Below are 19,443 nucleotides of genomic sequence, written 5' to 3'. Positions count from 1 at the left end.
CTAGAACTTCTGGTGCGGTATATAATTCATGAGCACACTTTGCCAGCTCTCTGCCTGCTGGTTAATCTCTCTTTGGTGTCATTTTAGTCGTTTTGAAAGCCTCCGGTTCCCTTTTAGAGGACTTAGCTTTTCAAGCCCTCGGATCTCCATTTTCAGGCATCTTACTTGCATGTTCCGATCTCTTTCGACTTTAGTGATAATCAACCTGATTTTTTAGACTCTGTGGTACTTGTTTTAGCACATAATAGTACAGATAGTAGCAACAAGTCTGCCTCTATTCCAAAATTCTCATTTTACTATGAAGACACAGTAAAAAATATTCAGTGTATGTGAAAGCTGGTCTTGCCAAGGAGAGCTGAAATGTGCCTCCAGGTGGAGGCTGGTTAGTGTTTGCAAAGATGCCCCATCACAGCATCTGCGGGATCTACAAACCATAGCGTTGTAATCCCCTTCCCGAGGCACCTGGTATTGGGGACTCATTGCTGGAAATTTCTTTTACTCCAATTGTTCTTAAACTGTTAAAGGTGCTTGTTATGTCTGGGGAGAAGTTATTTTGTATATGTGCAGCGGAAGCTAGCACAGGGGAGAAGTTATTTTGAACATGTGTAAGAGAAGTACCGTAGTCCTAGAAAATGGAACTTTATTCTATTACTGCTTTCAGATCATCATTCCTTCCACATACTGAAAAGCTTCAGCTTATTGTTTCTGATTATATCAAAGTTATCTGATTGTATCATCTAATACTTCTCTTTTGTGATGTCATCTATCAATCTCTAGGACATTTTCCTCTGTTATTCAAAGTCATCAACTCCTCTCTCCTGGTCCTCTGTCCACTTCTATTCCTGCCTTAGTTCCTGGCAATTTTACCATATACATAGATCATCCTTCCAACCTCGCTTCTTCCCAAATCTTGGTTTTTCAGTTCCTTTCTAATATCTAATGTCTCCTAACTCTACATTAGCCACTCATACCCATGGTCACACCCTGAACCTTGTCCCCCAGACCAGGAGTTGGTGAACTACCATTAGGTAAGGTTCAGCTTCCACCCATTTATAAATAAAGTTTTATTGGAACACAGCCACATCCATTCATTATATATACCTATGACTGCTCATACACCACAATGGCAGAGTAATCGTAAGAGAGACGTATGAGGTATGAAAATCCTAACTATTTACTGTCTACCACTTTTTGGAAAAAGTTAACCCATACCTTAGACCAGTAATGGTAACCACTCCATAATCTCAACTTTGTGCATCCTCTGACTACCACCTTCTGTCTTCCCAGTTTACTGTGTGCTACTCAACCACAAAATGCTTATACTCCTTCAGGACCTCCACTCCATTGCTTTTTTTATTATTCTCACCTCTTTGATGCCCTTTATGTTCTTACTTCTCTTTTAGCCAAGTTCCATAGTCAATTGGTATGACCATATTCTTTTCTATACCCTCATCCCCTTGTCTTTCTCTTGCTTTTCTGGAAGTTCATTGGCCAAATAATTCACTCTCTGCCATCTCTGCTCTTAGATCCATGCAGCCTAGTGTTTCTGGAAGAAAACCACAACCATGTTGACCAACTTCTTTGAAGTTCCTGACCACAAACCTCAAATGGTCTCCTAATACTCCCTGCCAATATTCTGTATCTCCTTAGTTCATTCACTCTCTCATCATTTAGACAACGATTTCATACCTCTCCCCTCTCCTCAAACCCCCAAATATCCTGCTTCACCTTCACTCAGAGTCATGGCCTGGAATCCTACTTTACTGAAAAAAATCAATTACCAGAAGAGAATTTCCACAGAAATCTCCACATCATATATATGCACCTATGAATTTCTGTACCCACATACTCAGATCTCTGAACTACCATGGATGAATTATTCTTGCCACATTCTCAACTTGTAAATTAGATCTCAACCTCACTCCCTCCAGTATTTCCCACTCCCAAATACCATCAATTTTCCCTCTTTCAAGTCATTCCCACCAACATGCTATATGATGCCATTATCTTTCCCTCCTTAAATATATATAAACAACTCTTTCTTAGCCCCAGTCTTTTGTCAGCTACCGTCGTTCCATTTGTTTTATCTCTTTTGCAGCAAAATTCTTCAAGTGAATTATCTACAGTTCTCTTCCCATTATCCTTTATTCATTTTTTTTAGTTTCTTTATTTAAATTCAAGTTAGTTAACATACAGCGTAGTATTGATTTTAGTAGAGCCCAGTGATTTTCACTTAGATATAGCACCCTGTGCTCATCCCAACAAGTGCCCTTCTTAATGCCCATCACCCATTTAGCCCATCCCCCCTGAACTTTCCTCCAGCAACCCTCAGTTTGTTCTCTGTATTTAAGAGTCTCTTATGGTTTGCCTCCCTCTCTGTTTTTATCTTACTTTTGCTTTCCTTCCCCTATGTTCCTTTGTTGTGTCTCCTAAATTCCATATATGAATGAAATCATATGGTATTTGTCTTTCTTTGACTGACTTATTTGGCTTAGCATAATACACTCTACTTCCATCCACGTTGTTGCAAATAGCAAGATTTCATTCTTTTTGATCACCTAGTAGCATTCCATTGCATGTATATACCACTCCTCTTCTTTTTTTTTTAAATTTCATTTGTTTAAAATTTATCTTCAAATTAGTTGGCATATAGTGCAACAATGATTTCAGTAGATTCCTTAATACCCCTTACCCATTTAGCCCATCCCCTCCAGTAACCCTCTGTTCTCCATATTTAAGAGTCTCTTATGTTTTGTCCGCCTCCCTGTTTTTATATTATTTTTGTTTCCTTTCCCTTCTGTTCATCTGTTTTCTCTCTCGAAGTCCTCATATGAGTGAAGTCATATGGTATTTGTCTTTCTCTGACTAATTTCGCTTAGCATAATACCCCCTAGTTCCATCCACATAGTTGCGAATGGCAAGATTTCAATCTTTTTGACTGCTGAGTAATACTCCATTGTATATGTATATACCCCATCTTCTTTATCCATTCATCCATCGATGGACATTTGGGTGCTTTCCATACTTTGGCTATTGTTGATAGTGCTGCTATACACATGGGGGTGCACGTGTCCCTTCAAAACAGCACACCTATATCCCGTAGATGAATGCCTAGTAGTGCAATTAATGGGTCATAGGGTAGTTCTATTTTTAGTTTTTTGAGGAACCTCCATACTGTTCTCCAGAATGGCTGCACCAGTTTGCATTCCCACCATCAATGCAAAAGAGATGCTCTTTCTCCGCATCCTCGCCAACATCTGTTGTTGCCTGAGTCCTTAATGTTAGCCATTCTGACAGGTGTGAGGTGGTATCTCATTGTGATTTGATTTGTATTTCTTTGATGATAAGTGACGTCGAGCATCTTTTCATGTGTCAGTTGGCCATCTGGATGTCTTCTTTGGGGAAGTGTCTATTCATGTCTTTTGCCCATTTCTTCACTGGATTATTTATGCAGGGGTGGCGAAGTGTCCAACTCTTGATCTCAGCTCAGGTCTTGATCTCAGGGTCATGAGTTCAAGCCCCACGTTAGGCTCCATGCTGGGTGTGGAGCCTACTTAAAAAAAAAAAGAAACTACACGGACAGAAATTTTCATCTTTTTTTTTTAAATTGATGCATCTTAAGGTTCTAGAGTAGTGTCAGGCATATAGTAGGCATCCATGCAGTATTTTTTGAATAAATAAAACAAACACAGATTATGAGATAGCTGTAATCAAAACATAATTTGAAAAGTTTTCTATGTGTTTTTTCTTTCTTGTAGATCATCTCTAAGATATAACATGACTTAGTATGAGAAACAATGTCCACTGAAATTTGGAATGTAATCCACTGTGTTTCCTTGCTCAATGTCATCAATGTAAGACACTGACAGTAATTTGAATAATATGTTTTATTGTGCTCACATAGAAATAGCTATAGATTTTATTAATTCATTTGTTTATTCAAAATGTAATTACTAATCATCTGCTCTGTACGTGCACTTTTAAGGAAGGAAGAACATTAGAACATAAGGATGGATAATGAGGATAAGAATCTTAACTTAAAGACTGCACATTCTTATGGTAAGAGGCAGGCAATAAAAGATACACATATAAATAAGATACTTTAGATCCTGACAAGTGCTATTAGAAAAAATGGAACACGGTAATGGTATAAAAGTGATAGCATCACCAGAGAAGCCTCTCTGAAGAGATAATCTTTGAGAAAACTTGATGATGAACTGAAGCCAGACACTTAAAAACAGAGGAAAGGGGATTCTAGGCAGAGAGAAGAGCAAATACAAAGGCCTTGGGACAAAAATAAGTTTGACACTTTAGAAACACAGAATGAAGGTCATCACATTTCTAGTGAAGTGGTCAAAGAGAAGAATGTTATAATATGTAGATGGAGCAGTACAAGAGGCCCAATCATGTGCAGTCTCATTCACCACTTAAGGAATTTGTCTTCAAAATCCTACTGTGAAATGGTAGAGGAATGGTAGGACTTCTTCTGGAAAGAGTATGATAGCTGTTTTGAAGAGAATGGACTCACGGGCAGGAGAAGAAACAGCAAGACAAGTTAGGAAGCTCTGAAAGAAATGGCAGTAGAGACAATGGTGACAATGTAGACCAAGTGGGTAGCAAAGAAGATAATGAGACATGGCCAGATTTATATTCTATTTCAGAGTAAAGACTAAATCTTGCTGTTGGATTAAAAGTGAGAAGTAAGGGCAAAAAAGGGATCTAGGATGATTCACGTGAGAAAGACACAATTTCATTCACACTACCAGATCCCTTGGTGTTCAAGTTGTGGTAGGTTTGGTAGAAAGAGATATGAGCAGGACATTGGTGTGTGAGTCCTGTCTTGCCCTATTAATTCATGTGAAATATTAGAATAATAATAATAGCAGCACACATTATAGCTGCTAATTTTTGAGTGCTGTCTTATACCAGATACCTTGCTTTTTCCTCTACATAAAATATTTCACTTAGTCCTTACAACAACCTTTCCCCAGCTTATAGATGATGAGAAAGGCTCAGAAATGCAGAATAATTGAGAGTCACACATTTAGTCAATGGAAGAACTGGGGTTTAAACTCAGATTTGTTTGATTTTAAGGCCATAGATATTAATCCCTATGCTGTACTGCCTCCTAAAAGAGTAGTTGTTTTGTTTTTTTTTAAGTAATTATTGAATTTACAGTTCAAAATACCCTTTCACGTGTTGTCATTTAATTCTCAAGGAGTAGTCCCCATTCCCATTGATTCTTACACTGATGTTGTGATATAAAGAAGACTTATAATTATTTCCATTTTAAAGTTCAGGAAGGTGCTTCAAGTTTACTTGAATTATCAAGGTCACAAATATAAATGACAAAGCTGGAAATCAAAACAAAATCTTCTTGTCCCTACCTTATGGTCTATGTAACAGATCAGACCATTGACTTAGTTGGTTGTCAGTTTCCCTATCAGTAAATCAGGGAAGGGTAGATTGAGTGGTTTATATTACATGATCCACCTTTTTAATAGTCTGTTGTTTTAAGTAACTTTCTGGCTTTTACATAATGAACCGCTATTGTTAAGTTGGCTGGGAATTTCCTGACTGCATTCACTCATCATCCACATTCATTACCTTTTTTCACTTCTAACCTACAACATTTTGGCTACCTCCAACAATTTTCTGCCAACAACATCAGGGAAGTCACAAACGTTTGTGTAGTGGCATTTTTCTTCATGGTTCTTTTGTGTTTTGTATAGTGTCAAACAGTGATATCCACATCTTAGACTCTCATAAAGTAATTTGTTTATATAAAATGTATTGAATGGAATGATTTAAAATTATAAGAAGAAGTGTAATACACATATATGATTATAATTCACTAACTTACTTTCTTTCTTTCTTCTTTCTTTCTTTCTTTCTTTCTTTCAGGCAGATTACCACATGCAGTGCCTCATTTGGATGTGTCTGGGGTCTTGGAAGCTTGACTACCCTAAATTCTCCTACAAATGGACCCTGAGACCTTGTTTGGAGGTTCTAGCAGGGGAATGCAGCTACTCATATACCCTTGACCAAAGAATGTTCCTCCTCTATGGGGAAAGTCATCTTCCTTGACCGAGTGTGCAGCTCTGAGAGAGAAGTACATGGAGCAGTGAGGGAGGAAGGGGACATATGCCTAGCCAGCCAGATCAGCTGAATGAACCCTGATGATCAATGGGGGTGACACATGTCACAGCCAGATTATTTTCACATCCTACACAAATTTTATTAATTGACTTTATTTTTATTACCTTTTTCAGTGAATTGCTTTGGTATCACATATATATGTGTATGTGTGCATACATATGTATATCTTTATTAAATATGTATATTTAATGAATTTTGAATAACTGAAGATAATAGAATAATTAAAGACTTTAGACAAGTGAAATTATCAGAGATATCATTAAGATGATTACCCTAAAGGTCATGTGTTGGTTGATTGAATAGGAGAGATAGTGGAGGTAGGAAAGTAGGAAGTTAAAAAAAATAATCTTTGTAAAGTATAATGGGTGTTTGAGTTATAATCATGGCTCCCACTGCAGGGAAATAAAAAGAAGGTAAAAAATAATTGCAATAGATTACACTGATAAATACACACACACACACACACACACACACACACTGCTGTATTGCAAGAAGTTACTGAAATACCTTCATGAATTTTAAAGTGGCTAGTTTAATTAATATCAGCAATCTAGATAATCCAGAAAACCCTTGATATTTAATAAAGTTACTCTGAACTCATCTTATGAAACACTAGTGATCACACTTAATTTAGTGAAACTTAATTTAAAGACATTGAGTTATCTGGAAAATTGGCTCAAATTTTCATTTCATTTGCATGTTTATACACTCTCAAAATACATTATAAGTGTCATTTTTGGAAGGAGTGTATATATGTGAGTTTTCTATGAGTGAGAAGGGAGGAGGTGGGAAGAAGAAGAGGAGAGTTTTCATCTGAATGTATTGGACTTCTAGGTTTTAGCAGTTTTTTTTTACTCTTGTTGTGTATCTGACCAAATAGTTACTGCCTTTAACAAATTCATAAATCTTTTATTCCATATACATTCAGGAAGAACTAATACTTGTTCTGTATCTGGCAGAGGAATGAAATGAAATTAAACACTTTTTTAAAACATGATAATAATAAAGGGTATGTGGTGGCTCAGTCGGTTAAATGTAGACTCTTGATTTTGGCTCAGGTTACGATCTCCCAGGTCATGAGTTTGAGCCCCTTGTTGGGCTGTGCACTGACAGCCTGGAGCCTGCTTGGGATTCTCTCCTCTCTCTCTCTCTCTCTCTCTCTCTCTCTCTCTCTGTCCTTCCCCAGCTTGTGCTCTCTCTCTCTCAAAATAAATAAATTAACATTTAAAAAAACACGTTTGTTAAAAAAATGAGTGTAATTAATAGACTTGTCCTCAAGCATTATGGGAAATCTCCATGGAGTGAATAAGTTGCCAACCCCTTGAGGTGATGTGTTTTGTGTAAATACTCAGGGTATTCTTACATGAGGTGATGCAGGCTTTACTCACAGGCTGGGTTGACCAGTGTTTCAGCCACTCCAAGTAAAATGTACTGAAGAACCAGGTGGAAACAGGGCATGGAAGAAACGGTGAGAACTTTGCCTGAAAGAGGCTGCTCCATGGGAGGGAAGTGTTTTCTGTGTATTTCAAAGAAACCAGCTACCATCACAGACAATGCAGCAGAAAGATTTCCAGTGACTGAAGGAAAATCAGGCAGGCAAAAAAAAAAAAAAAAAAAAAAAAGAATGAGTGAGCCCCCAAATCAGTGTATAGGCCATAGCATTTCTTACACATTGACACTAGGAGATGTTTCCTCAACATTTTTTTGCCCTGGGAATATCCAGATGCCCACTAACTGTGTTGACTATACTGTGACTATACCCCAGTCTTTCAAAAATAGCTGCTCTGACTTGCTATTTCCTGACTCACTGCTTAGATGGCCTCTGGAAAGTTATTTAACCTCATTATCACTTTCCTCAGCTCTAATATGGGGTTAGTGATGCTGACTTTGTAGGGTGACAATGAGATTTAAAGCAGAGACTATATTGGTATTATTATAACAGTTCCTGGTAGCAATAGGAACCAATTATTAAAGATAAAGCGATAGTTTTGAATTTTTGTCCTCAGATAAGATAGATTGGTTTTGATGATTTTTAAAATTTATATGAATCAAAAATAGTTTGGAGAAAATTTAAAATAAAATTATCTCTTCATAAGGGTTGAATCATTTAAAAAATGGTTTTGAAATAATCTAAGTATTTTCAGTCCTCAGTTTTCTGACATTTCTGTAATCTTTTCAGACAAAGTAAAGCAGCCATTAGAGAATTAAAAGCTAGAAACTTTTGTTTAGAAAAAGAGATAGTAAAGGTGAATTAGCTAGTAAAGAGTGTAAATGGAAGCAATTATTCAAAAAGGAGCCTACCTCTTCTTTTCCTTTTACTTTTGAGGAATTAGCTACAAGAAGTTTGGCTGAAAATGAGTAAGGATTCGGTTACAATTTTGTTACAGGTTATATCCACTGCAACCATTCCATTTCTCAATTTATCATTCATATTACTGGACTTAATCCCATCGTTAGAGCAGAGGCAGACTTTAGCTTGATGGAGTTTACTTGAAATTTAGAGATAGTCACATTTTGCTAACTTGCATAAAATTTCAGATAAGGCAAAGCTTTCAATTCAAAAAAAATCAATCTAATGTTTAAACAGCTTAGTGTTTGTTTTGGTTGATAGAGAAACTGGTAGGTAAATTTTTTGATTGTATCTCAGCATTTAAATGTATCCGTAAAGTCTGCTCTTTACTGAGACCCTGAGAAATAGAAGGTGTAAAAGGGGGGGGGGGATTCTGAATAACAAAATATTTGAGGAATTTTTAATTCATTTTTATTTTAAATTAGTTCCATAAAGGCCCATTCATAGTGAAGTAGAGATTTTGGTTCTTTAAACAGCTCATATAAAAAGTTTGAATTTCAGATCTACTTTTATACTTTTCAGATTATCTACTTTTCAGATCACATTCACCACACAATTGCATTTATTTAGGTTACTTGGCACATTACAGACTCATCAGAAAAAGAGCTAATATGTCAATTCAATTTAATATTTACTCTCTTCTTGCTATATGCAAGGCAGTATATTAGGCACAGCTGAGGATACAGGATGAGAAAATATCTGTTCTTAGCCATTTCAGATTCATATTCAATTGGGGAATGTAGGAAAAACTTATTTCTAGTTGGGGAGGTGAGAGAAATAATTTTATGCTTTGAAGAAAGAAAGGCATCCATATGAAGAGGTGATGGCAGCATCATTGGCATGAGCAAAAGCACAGAGTTGTGAAGAGTCAGATTTTCAGAATAGTGAGAAACAAGTTATTTGGGAATCAAGGGACAAGATAGATTGAGGTCAGATCGTAAGAGACATTAAATATATTTTAAAGGAATTTCTAAATTACTCTGAAGATAATGGAATCATTGAAGATATGAGACACAAGTGAAATGATTATAACTGTCATTTGGGATGATTACTCTAAAGGCTACATGCTAGTTCATAGGATGGGAGAGAGAGTGGAGGCAGAAGATAGTTAGGAAGTTTAAAAAATAATCTTGATAAAGTATAGTAGGGGATTGAGTTATAATCAGGGCTCCCACTTCCAGGAAACATTGCAAATAGAAACGTAAGTTTCAATAGATTCCACGGATAAAACCATAGCAAGAGCAAGAAAGAAGCAGATGTCAACGTTGAATATGAGTCCAGTTGACTAGAAAGATGATAGTGCCAATAATATAAATAAGATCCATGATAGATGGGGCATAACATGAATTTGATTTTGAGTTGAGTTGGAGATACAAAGAAATAATTTAAAGAGGAGTGCTCAGAAAACAATTGAAAATGTGAATCATAGGTCAGAAGCCTGGTTGAGTCAAAAGATAAAGACTAATGAATCATCTACATAGAATTGAAATTTAAGGTCAGGTGAAATTAAAAAATGACTGGGGAGAGAAGAGAACATCTAAGCAATGCCTTCAGACATATTTGCATTTGGGGGCAAGAAAAAGAGCTAAAACCACTGAAAGAAAGGTCAGAAAGATGGGTAATCTCTAAAGGAAGTTTTCAAAGAAGAGGTTACACAAAACAGAACTTTTGATCTTTCCCTACTTCTTCATTCTTCCCCATCTCTTCCAGTACCTTCATGCACTCAAGGCAGAAATTTGGGATCCTCTGTCTTTCCCAAATATATTATTAAGTTATCCAGATTCTATTTGAAAATATCCTGTGAATGAACCTGCTTCTCTTCATAGCTACTGTCATCATTGTAGTCCAAGTCATTATTATTTTGAAACCAGACTATGTGCAATAGCATGATTAATGGTCTTCCTATTTTCACTCTTGCCCACCTGTAATCTATTAAGCACCTAACATTCAGGGTTATATAAATGCAAATTCAATGTTACTCTTCTGCTTCAATTCCTTCTCTAGGTTTCCATACAGTTAAGATGAAATCCCAAATCTTTCACATGGTCTTTATGATCTTTCTTGTACTTATCGCTTCACTCTCATTGCTTGCTACTTTCTCCTCTCGGACCATTTTTCAGCCAATTTTTTTGTTCTTGACTATCTTAAACTCTTTCCCATCTTAGAGATTTTGCTTTGCTCTTCACTCTATCTGAAACATTTTTTCCTACTGCTTACTTGCCCAGTCTCACCATTGATATTCAGTATATTACTGAAAATCCTAGCCAAAACAATTAGGCAAAAAGAAGAAATAAGAGTCATTCAAAGCAGGAAAAAAGTAAACAATTTGTTTGATTTCATATGTAGAAAATACTAAAGAATACATACACACAAATTGTTAGAATTAATCAACAAGTTCAGTAAAGTTTCATGATACAAAATCAACATAAAAAATCACTTGTGTTTCTACACACTAACAATGAACTATTTGAAAAAGAAATTAAGTGGGGTGCTGGGTGGCTCAGTAGGTTGAACATCTAACTCTTGATTTGGGTTCAGATCATGAACCCAGGGTCGTGGAATTGAGCCTCATGTCAGGCTCTGTGCTGAGCATGGAACCTACTTGGGACTCTCTCTCTCTCTCTCTCTCTCTCTCCCCCCCCTCCCTCTGCCCTTCTCCCCCACTCACACATTCTCTTCTCTAAAATAAAAAAAAAGAAAGAAAGAAAAGAAATTAAGAGAATGATCCCATTTACAATAACAACAAAAAGAATAAAATACTTTGGAATAAATTTAACCAAAGTGACAAAAGACTTATACACTGAAAGCTCTAAAACATGGATCAAAAAATTTAGAGTTGCTATAAATAAATAGAAAGACATCATATGTTCATGGATTGGAAGAATTAATATTGTTAAAATATCCATATTACCTAAAGTGATCTACAAATTCAATTCAATCTTCATTAAAATCCCAATGACATTTTTTTATAGACACCAAAGTCAACAATTCTAAAATTCATATGTAACCACAAAAGACCCCAAATAGCCAAAGTAATTTTAAGCAAGAACTACCCTGGTGCCCTTACACTTCCTGATTTTGAAATATATTACAAATGTACAATAACCAAAGCAATATGGTAGTGGCATAAAAACAGACATATAGACCAATGGAACAGAATAGAGAACCCAGAAATAAACCCATGCGTATGTGGTTATCTGATCTTTGACAAAGGTGCCAGAAATATACAATGGGGATGAGATAGTCTCATGTGGTATTGGGAAAACAGAATATCCACCCGCAGAAAAAATGAAATTTGACCTTTATCTTATATCACACAAAAAATTAAATGAAAATGGATTAGACTTAAACATAAGACCTGCAACTGTAAAACTCCTAGAAGAAAATATAGAGGAAAAGCAATGGTCTTGGTGATTTCTTTGCATGATACCAAAAGCACAAGGCACAAAAAAAAGAAAAGAAAAAAAAAAAAAAGCAAAATTGACAAATGGGACTACATCAAAGTAAAAAGCTTTTTCATAACAAAGGAAACAAAATGAAAAGGAAATCTATGAAAAAGGTGAAAGTATTTGCAAACCGTATATCTGATAAAGAGTTAAAACCCAAAATATATAGAGAACTTCTACAACTCAATGTCAAAAAACTCAAATAATCTGATTTAAAAATGGGCAAAGGAACTGATCAGACACTTATCCAAAGACAGAGAAAGTCAACAGGTATATGAAAAGGTACTCAACATCACTAATCATCAGACAAATGCAAATCAAAACTACAATGAGATATCAGCTTCCACCAGTCAAGACAGCTATTATGAAAAACAGAAGATAACAAGTGTTGGTAAGGGTGTGGAGAATAAACTGGTATAGCCACTATGGAAAACAATATGGAGATTCACAAAAATTAAAAAACTAGCAATCCCAACTCTGGGTATATATCCAAAGGAATTGAAATCAGAATCTTGAGATATCTCCATTTTCATGTTCACTGCAGCATTATTCACAATAGTCAAGACACGGATGCAAACTAAATGTCCATGAATGGGCAAATGGATAAAGAAAATGTGTCATAGACATGCAACAGAATATTATTCAATCTTAAAAAAGAGAGAAATCCCACCATTTGTGTAATGTGAATGAACCTGGAGATCATTACACTATGTGAAATAAACCAGACACAGAATGACAAATATTACATAATATCACATATATGTGCAATATAAAATAATCATGCTATGAGCTTAAAGAGGCAGAGAGTAGAATGAAGTTGCCATGGTCTGGAATGAGGAAGATATGGGAAAGTATTTGTCAAAGGGTACAGAGTTTCAGTTATTCTAGGTGAGGAAGTCCTGGAGATCTATCATACAGCATAGTGCCTATAGTTTATAATACTCTTTTGCATACTTAAAATTTACTAAGAAGACAGAGCTTGTGTTCTTATCACACACACAAAATTATAATTAGTATCTATATATTTTATTTTATAAATATAATTATATTTTATCACCTATAATAAATATTATACATAATAAGTAATATATTTTAGAAGTCTAATATATGCTTTATATTATTATTACAAATTAATAAATAAAGAAGGCAGAAGGAAACTTTTAGAGATGATCTACATGTGCATAGCATAGATTATGTGATGGATTCATAGACGTATACTTATCTCCAAACTCATCAAAATGTGACCATTATATATGTACAGCTTCTGTGGGTCAATCGTACCTCAATAAAGTTTTTTTTTTAAAGGGACTTATTGGATTATTTTAGGAGGATCCAACACCTATTGTAATTAATAGGAGTTGAAAACAAAAATACAGAGAAAATGAAGGAGAGGAAATTCTATTTTATTTATTTTTTTTTTTTTTTAATTTTTTTTTTTTTTTTTCAACGTTTTTTATTTATTTTTGGGACAGAGAGAGACAGAGCATGAACGGGGGAGGGGCAGAGAGAGAGGGAGACACAGAATTGGAAACAGGCTCCAGGCTCCGAGCCATCGGCCCAGAGCCTGACGCGGGGCTCGAACTCACGGACCGTGAGATCGTGACCTGGCTGAAGTCGGACGCTTAACCGACTGCGCCACCCAGGCGCCCCAGGAAATTCTATTTTAAAAATAAAAGAAAATTTCTCTGATTAAGAGAACAATGAGAATACCTGGTGAATAGTGTGATGGTTGAAAAGACCTTTACCAGGGCACAATAACATGGCAACTTAGAATATCACTGATAGAACACTCCACTTAGGAAAAGAGGTCATAAACACAGGAAAGAGCATCGGAAGGGCACGAGGCCTTTCAACAGTCCTTCAAGTGTGTGGATCACAATAGAGCAATAGCTTTAAAATTCTGAAGAAGGGTGCCTGGGTGGCTCAGTAGGTTGAGCAGTCGACTCTTGATTTCAGCTCAGGTCATGGTCTCATAGTTTGCAGGTTCCAACCCCACATCTGGCTCTGTGCTGAGAGTGTGGAGCCTGCTTGGATTCTCTCTCTGTTGCTCTCTCTCTCCTCTCCCTGCCTCTCTTTCTCTCTCTGTCTCAAAATCAATAAGTAAACTTAAAAAAATTAAAAATAAATAAATAAAATTTTGAAGAAAAATTCTTTTCAACCTACAATTCTATGTACAGTGAATTAATCAAGGGTAAGGGTAAAAAGAAGGCTTTTCAAGCCATATAAATTCTTGGAAAACTTGCTTCCTATATACCTTTCATAGGAAGTTGCTAAAAGATAAATGGTAATGAAAAAGGAAGTAAATCAAGAAAGAGGAAGAGGTAATTAGAAATCTAACAAGAAAGAGCACCATGCTGCTGTTCCTAAGGGCCACAGTCAAGACAGAATGAGGACATAGAAGTCTGTGAGAAGATCACCAGAGGAAAAAGAGCCTTTAGTATATTATCTTATATGTTTTAGCACAGGGACAAAGCTGGTGATGGGATGATGAAATTGGTAGAGCAGTCTGAGAATTAACAAAACAATTTTGGGGGCACCTGGGTGGCTTACTCGGTTACGTGTCTGACTTCAGCTCAGGTCATGATCTCGCGGTTTGTGAGTTGGAGCCCCATGTTGGGTTCTGTGCTGACAGCTAGGAGCCCGGAGCCTGTCCAGGCTGTTTAAAAAAACAAATAATTAAAAAAAAGTTTTTGATGTGTTTTATTTTATTTTTAAGAGAGAGAGAGAGAGGGAGAGAGAGCACGAGCGGGGAAAGGGCAGAGAGAGAGGGAGACACAGGATCTGAAGCAGGTGCTTGACTCTGAACTGTCAGCACAGAGCCCCATGCAGGGCTCAACTCACAAACTGTGAGATCATGACCTGAGCTGAAGTTGGACGCTTAACCAACTGAGCCACCCAGGTGCCCCTCATATACTTTTTAAATATAGAAAATAAATGTTTATATGAGACAATTTAATTCTTTGATTTTGCCATGAGTGTGTGTGTGTGTGTGTGTGTGTAAAACTGATTGCTGATTTAAATAAAAATATTCTATAACCATATTATTTAGCAATATTAACTTAGACAAACAACACCTAAAGATCTGCCTCTGGGAACCTTGACTGGATGGTGGAGAAAGCCAGAGCTAGAGACCGGTACTTACTATTATAAGGCTTTCAGTATTATTTGTTTACTAACCTACACGTTTCCCTGAATCAAAGGTAAATTCAACTATAAGAAGAAACACTTTTTTTTTTTTAATTTTTGGGACAGAGAGAGACAGAGCATGAACAGGGGAGGGTCAGAGAGAGAGGGAGACAGAATCGGAAACAGGCTCCAGGCTCCGAGCCATCAGCCCAGAGCCCGACGCGGGGCTCGAACTCACGGACCGCGAGATCGTGACCTGGCTGAAGTCGGACGCTTAACCGACTGCGCCACCCAGGCGCCCCGAAGAAACACTTTTTTATGTATCACCGAGATAGGAAGAAATGCTTATGTAACACAATTTCAGAGATGACTTTATACATATATATGGTATTGCCGTGGACTGAATTATGTTCCTTCAAAATTCATTTATTGAAGTCCTAACCTCCAATGTGACTATTTGAATACAGGTTTTTAGAGAGCTAATTAAGGTTAAAAGAAGTCAGAAGGGTGGGGCCCTAATCCAATAAAACTAGTGTCCTTAGAAGAAGCGGAAAAGACATGATGTCTGTGCATGAGTAGAGGAAAGGCCATATGAAGACATATCGAGAACAAGGCCATCTGCAAGCCAAGAATAGAGGCCTCAGGAAAAACCAAATCTTCCTACACCTTGATCTTGGACTTTTACCATCCAGAACTGTGAGAAAAAAATTTCTGTTATTTAAGCCACCCATTCTGTGGTATTTTGTTATGGCAGCTATAGCGAACTAATGCATGTATGTTCAGGCATTACATAAAAATTCAGTTGTTCAAATTGCATGAATTATATTGTCCATGATAATCATGTCAACTGTAAAGAAAGTGTTGAGGTAGGTAAGAATAAGTTTTCAAACTTTCTTGTTTTAGAATTTGAATTCTATGAGAATCTTCAATGATACCCTTCATCCTCACTAATTTAGGATCATCCAGAGAAAAAAACATCATGTCTGCCCCCTCACTACTCTTTTTTTGGTTATCTCCTTGTACTGTGTAAAAAAGGTTATATTTTATTCAGAAAAGTTTATAACATTAGAGACAATAGCTTAGACAAGATATTAGCAATTTTTTTTCTGTAAAGGCTCAGTAATAAACATTTTAGATTTTGTAAGGCAAAGGGCAAAATTTTGGAGATACGTCTGCAACAAGAGATAGAATATGTTTCTACAAATTTTCTATTGATGAAATTCAAAATAATAATTCTTTTGGAGAGGTGATGGAATTTCACTTAATTGGTGTTTAGTTATCGTTTCTTAGGGCACCTGGTGGCTTAGTCAGTTAAGCGTCTGACTCTTGATTTCAGCTCAGGTCACAATCTCATGGTTTGTGAGTTTGAGCCCTGCTTTGGGCTCTGTGTTGACAGCGTGAAGCCTGCTTGGGATCCTCTCTCACTCTCTCTCTCTCTCTCTTTCTGCCCCTCCCCTGCTCTCTGTCTTTCTCTCACACAAAATAAATAAATAAACATTAAAATTTTTTTTAAATGTTATTGTTTCTTATCATGAGATGAATAGCAAATGTTCATCTGTGAAAATAATTCTTAGTTTGCAGGCAGTGTAAAAACAAATGGTGGGCCAGATTTGGCCCTGGATTAGTCATCAGCTTTTATTGTCTACTCTGGCCTGATGAGAAATTGGGGCAGTTTTCCCTGGGCTCCTGCTCCCTGTACACAGTCATGAAGCACAACAGAGTGGTCTTTTGGTCTCTTTCTCTGTCCTTGATACTCAAAGAGTAGTCTCTGGCCAGCAGCACTTGGTATTACTTGGGAACTTGCTAGACACACAGAATCTCCAGCTCCACCCTAGAAGGACTGAATCAGATCTGTGTTTAAACAAGAACCTCAGAGATGCCAGTACACATTAAATTTTGAGAAGTATGACTCTAGCATAAAACACTATGAGACCTAATGTAGCAAAATCCAATGAAAGACGGTTCTCCAGACAATTTTGAGCAAAAGACAAATATTTAACTCATTTACCCAGATATTTTAGGGCAAAGCATATTTTTACCTGAAGGATCTAGATAACTACATTTGCTTTTTATTTGCCACTGCTCTCTGATGCTAGTGAAAAATGACTTTCTTAAAATTCAAAACAAAGTTTGATTCTAACCTAAATTTAATCCATTCCATTTTATTCTTAACTTGTATGAGATCATAACTCGTCTGAAGCACAGTGCAGTTTATCAGAATGTACACATTTAAAACTTCTAGCAGATCTGTATTTACAAGATAAAGCACATAGTTCCAAAGGAGATATTACATTCAGATAAATAATGTATATTTTAATATTGGCTGTGTGGTTGTAGACAAGTCCATAAGAGTCTTGAAGCTCTTATAGTTTATTCTATTATCCTGCCATGTAATAATTTTCCAAATTAGACAACAATGAAATAAAGGAAAGTCAGAATTTATTCAAACATTGCCATTTCACACTGAAGCAAAATCTAATACTAAAAAACAGATATGTTAAGTTTCTTCAGTTATTGGTTAAATTTACTGACTGAGGAAACTATGGGTGTTTTTTTATGGGTAGTCTGATATATGAGTCTCTGATATGTAACACAACTGTGTGTATGAAATTCTATTGAGCCTTGATCCATGATTTTGGCAAATTTCCAGAATAAGAAATTTGCTCATGTGAGGACATACTGGTGTCCATAAACCACTCTCACAGAGACAACTATAATTTTATTGTCATATGTATCTTCTGCCTTTGCAGAAGATATTACTTACCCACTATAAGAATGGCAAATGGCATGTTTTTTACATTTATTGTTCCTATTCCTGGTATGTTCCTATATTTGAACTGAGCTACTCATATTGTGTCTTTTGTTGCTCTGTAGACCACTGGAACTCAATTCAGGAGATTCAGCTTCAGTTTGTGTTTTAATTTCTAACTATGGAGCAGGTAACTCATTATATAGAGATCAGATATACACATGTATCTATTAAGATATCAATTATCACTTCAGATGGTGTATTAGATGGTCTATGTTTCCTCAAATATAATCCATTGTTGATGTCCACTCTAAAAGTAAGAACGCGAGAACATTAATGTGTGTTATTTTTTTTTAGAGAGAGAAAGAGAGCATGAGTGGGGGAGAGGGGCAGAGAATCTTAAGCAGGCTCCACGCCTGATGTGGAGCTTGATCCCACGACCCTGGGTTATTTTAAAAAAAAAATTTTTTTAATGTTTATTCATTTTTTGAGAGAGAGAGAGAGAGACAGAGCATGAGTGAGGGAGGGGCAGAGAGAGAGGGAGACACAGAATCTGAAGCAGGCTCCAGGCTCTGAGCTGTCAGCAGAGAGCCCGATGTGGAGCTCGAACTCATGAACCGTGAGATCATGACCTGGCCAAAGTCGGATGCTCAACTGACTGAGCCACCCATGTATGAAACAAATGAACAGTCGAATGAATGAATTATTCAGGCTAGATATTTATACATTACTTCTTTTAGTATTTACAGTTCCTCTCATCAGGTATTTTCAATGAGTATGTACTGTGATTGTTTTGAAAAACATGCATCAGTTCTAAAACTACAACAACAAAAACGTGGTTTTGCTAAAATAATCCTACTTTCAATGAAGGTGATTGGACCCCTGACTCAATTTTTAATTTATCAAGCGCTTTGGCTCCAGTCAGAAAAGGAGTCTTTCATCACTGCTAATTATTAGAACAAGGAGAGTCACTGGTTATGTAAAAAGTGACCAAAACCTTGGCTGTCCCTACATCATAAAGGACTTGGAGTTAATTTGAATTTTCAAGTTTTTATTTTAAGGAGCAAGGTCTGGGAGATATTTGAATATACTTCATCCACATTTCAAATTAAATGTTATTTAAAAGCCAAGATAATTGCTACCTACTGTGTTGCACACTTCTGCTTTATGTAAGACTTAATAACAATCTTAATTAGGCTAATTTTAGTCAGATTAATACTTGTGTATGTCAGCACTAACTACTAAATACCACATACTGCAGGATTTTAATTAATGCTAAGGAAAGGAAATGCTCACAGTGTAAACATTTTTGAACTGAAAAAGGCTAAAATGAAGTACGTCCAATTATGACGAGGATAAATCACAATATCCCTGATTTTAGATTTTAGGTAAATTAAGGTTGACTTTTAAACAGATACATCTGCTCACATGTCGTGTTAGGAAGATACAGGGGAAGATATTGGGAAGATAAAACTCAGAGCATATCAAGCCTTTGCCTTTCACTGTTCCGGAAGGGTTGGAGATTTTTTTATTGTTAGTACTGTGATATACTTTTTGATGGCTGTAGGTGATAAACTCAAGACTGTCATATCTTGAATCAGAAACCCTTCTTT

At 36.3% G+C, this 19,443-nt stretch overlaps 1 protein-coding gene across 1 annotated transcript in view; it reads right to left on the bottom strand.

Moving 5' to 3' along the window:
• Positions 1–19,443, bottom strand: part of SLC15A5 (solute carrier family 15 member 5) — an 86,551-nt gene that overhangs the window by 26,955 nt on the left and 40,153 nt on the right. Inside the window, exon 6 of the mRNA XM_058743557.1 lies at positions 7,548–7,736. Coding sequence (XP_058599540.1) covers positions 7,548–7,736 — 189 coding nt within the window. The remainder of the gene's footprint in view (positions 1–7,547; positions 7,737–19,443) is intronic.

This window comes from Neofelis nebulosa, chromosome 8 (genome assembly GCF_028018385.1).
Source record: "Neofelis nebulosa isolate mNeoNeb1 chromosome 8, mNeoNeb1.pri, whole genome shotgun sequence".
NCBI classification, from domain to species: Eukaryota; Metazoa; Chordata; class Mammalia; order Carnivora; family Felidae; genus Neofelis; species Neofelis nebulosa.
Note: the sequence above shows the minus strand (reverse complement) of the source record. Positions and strands in the feature narration are given on the sequence as shown.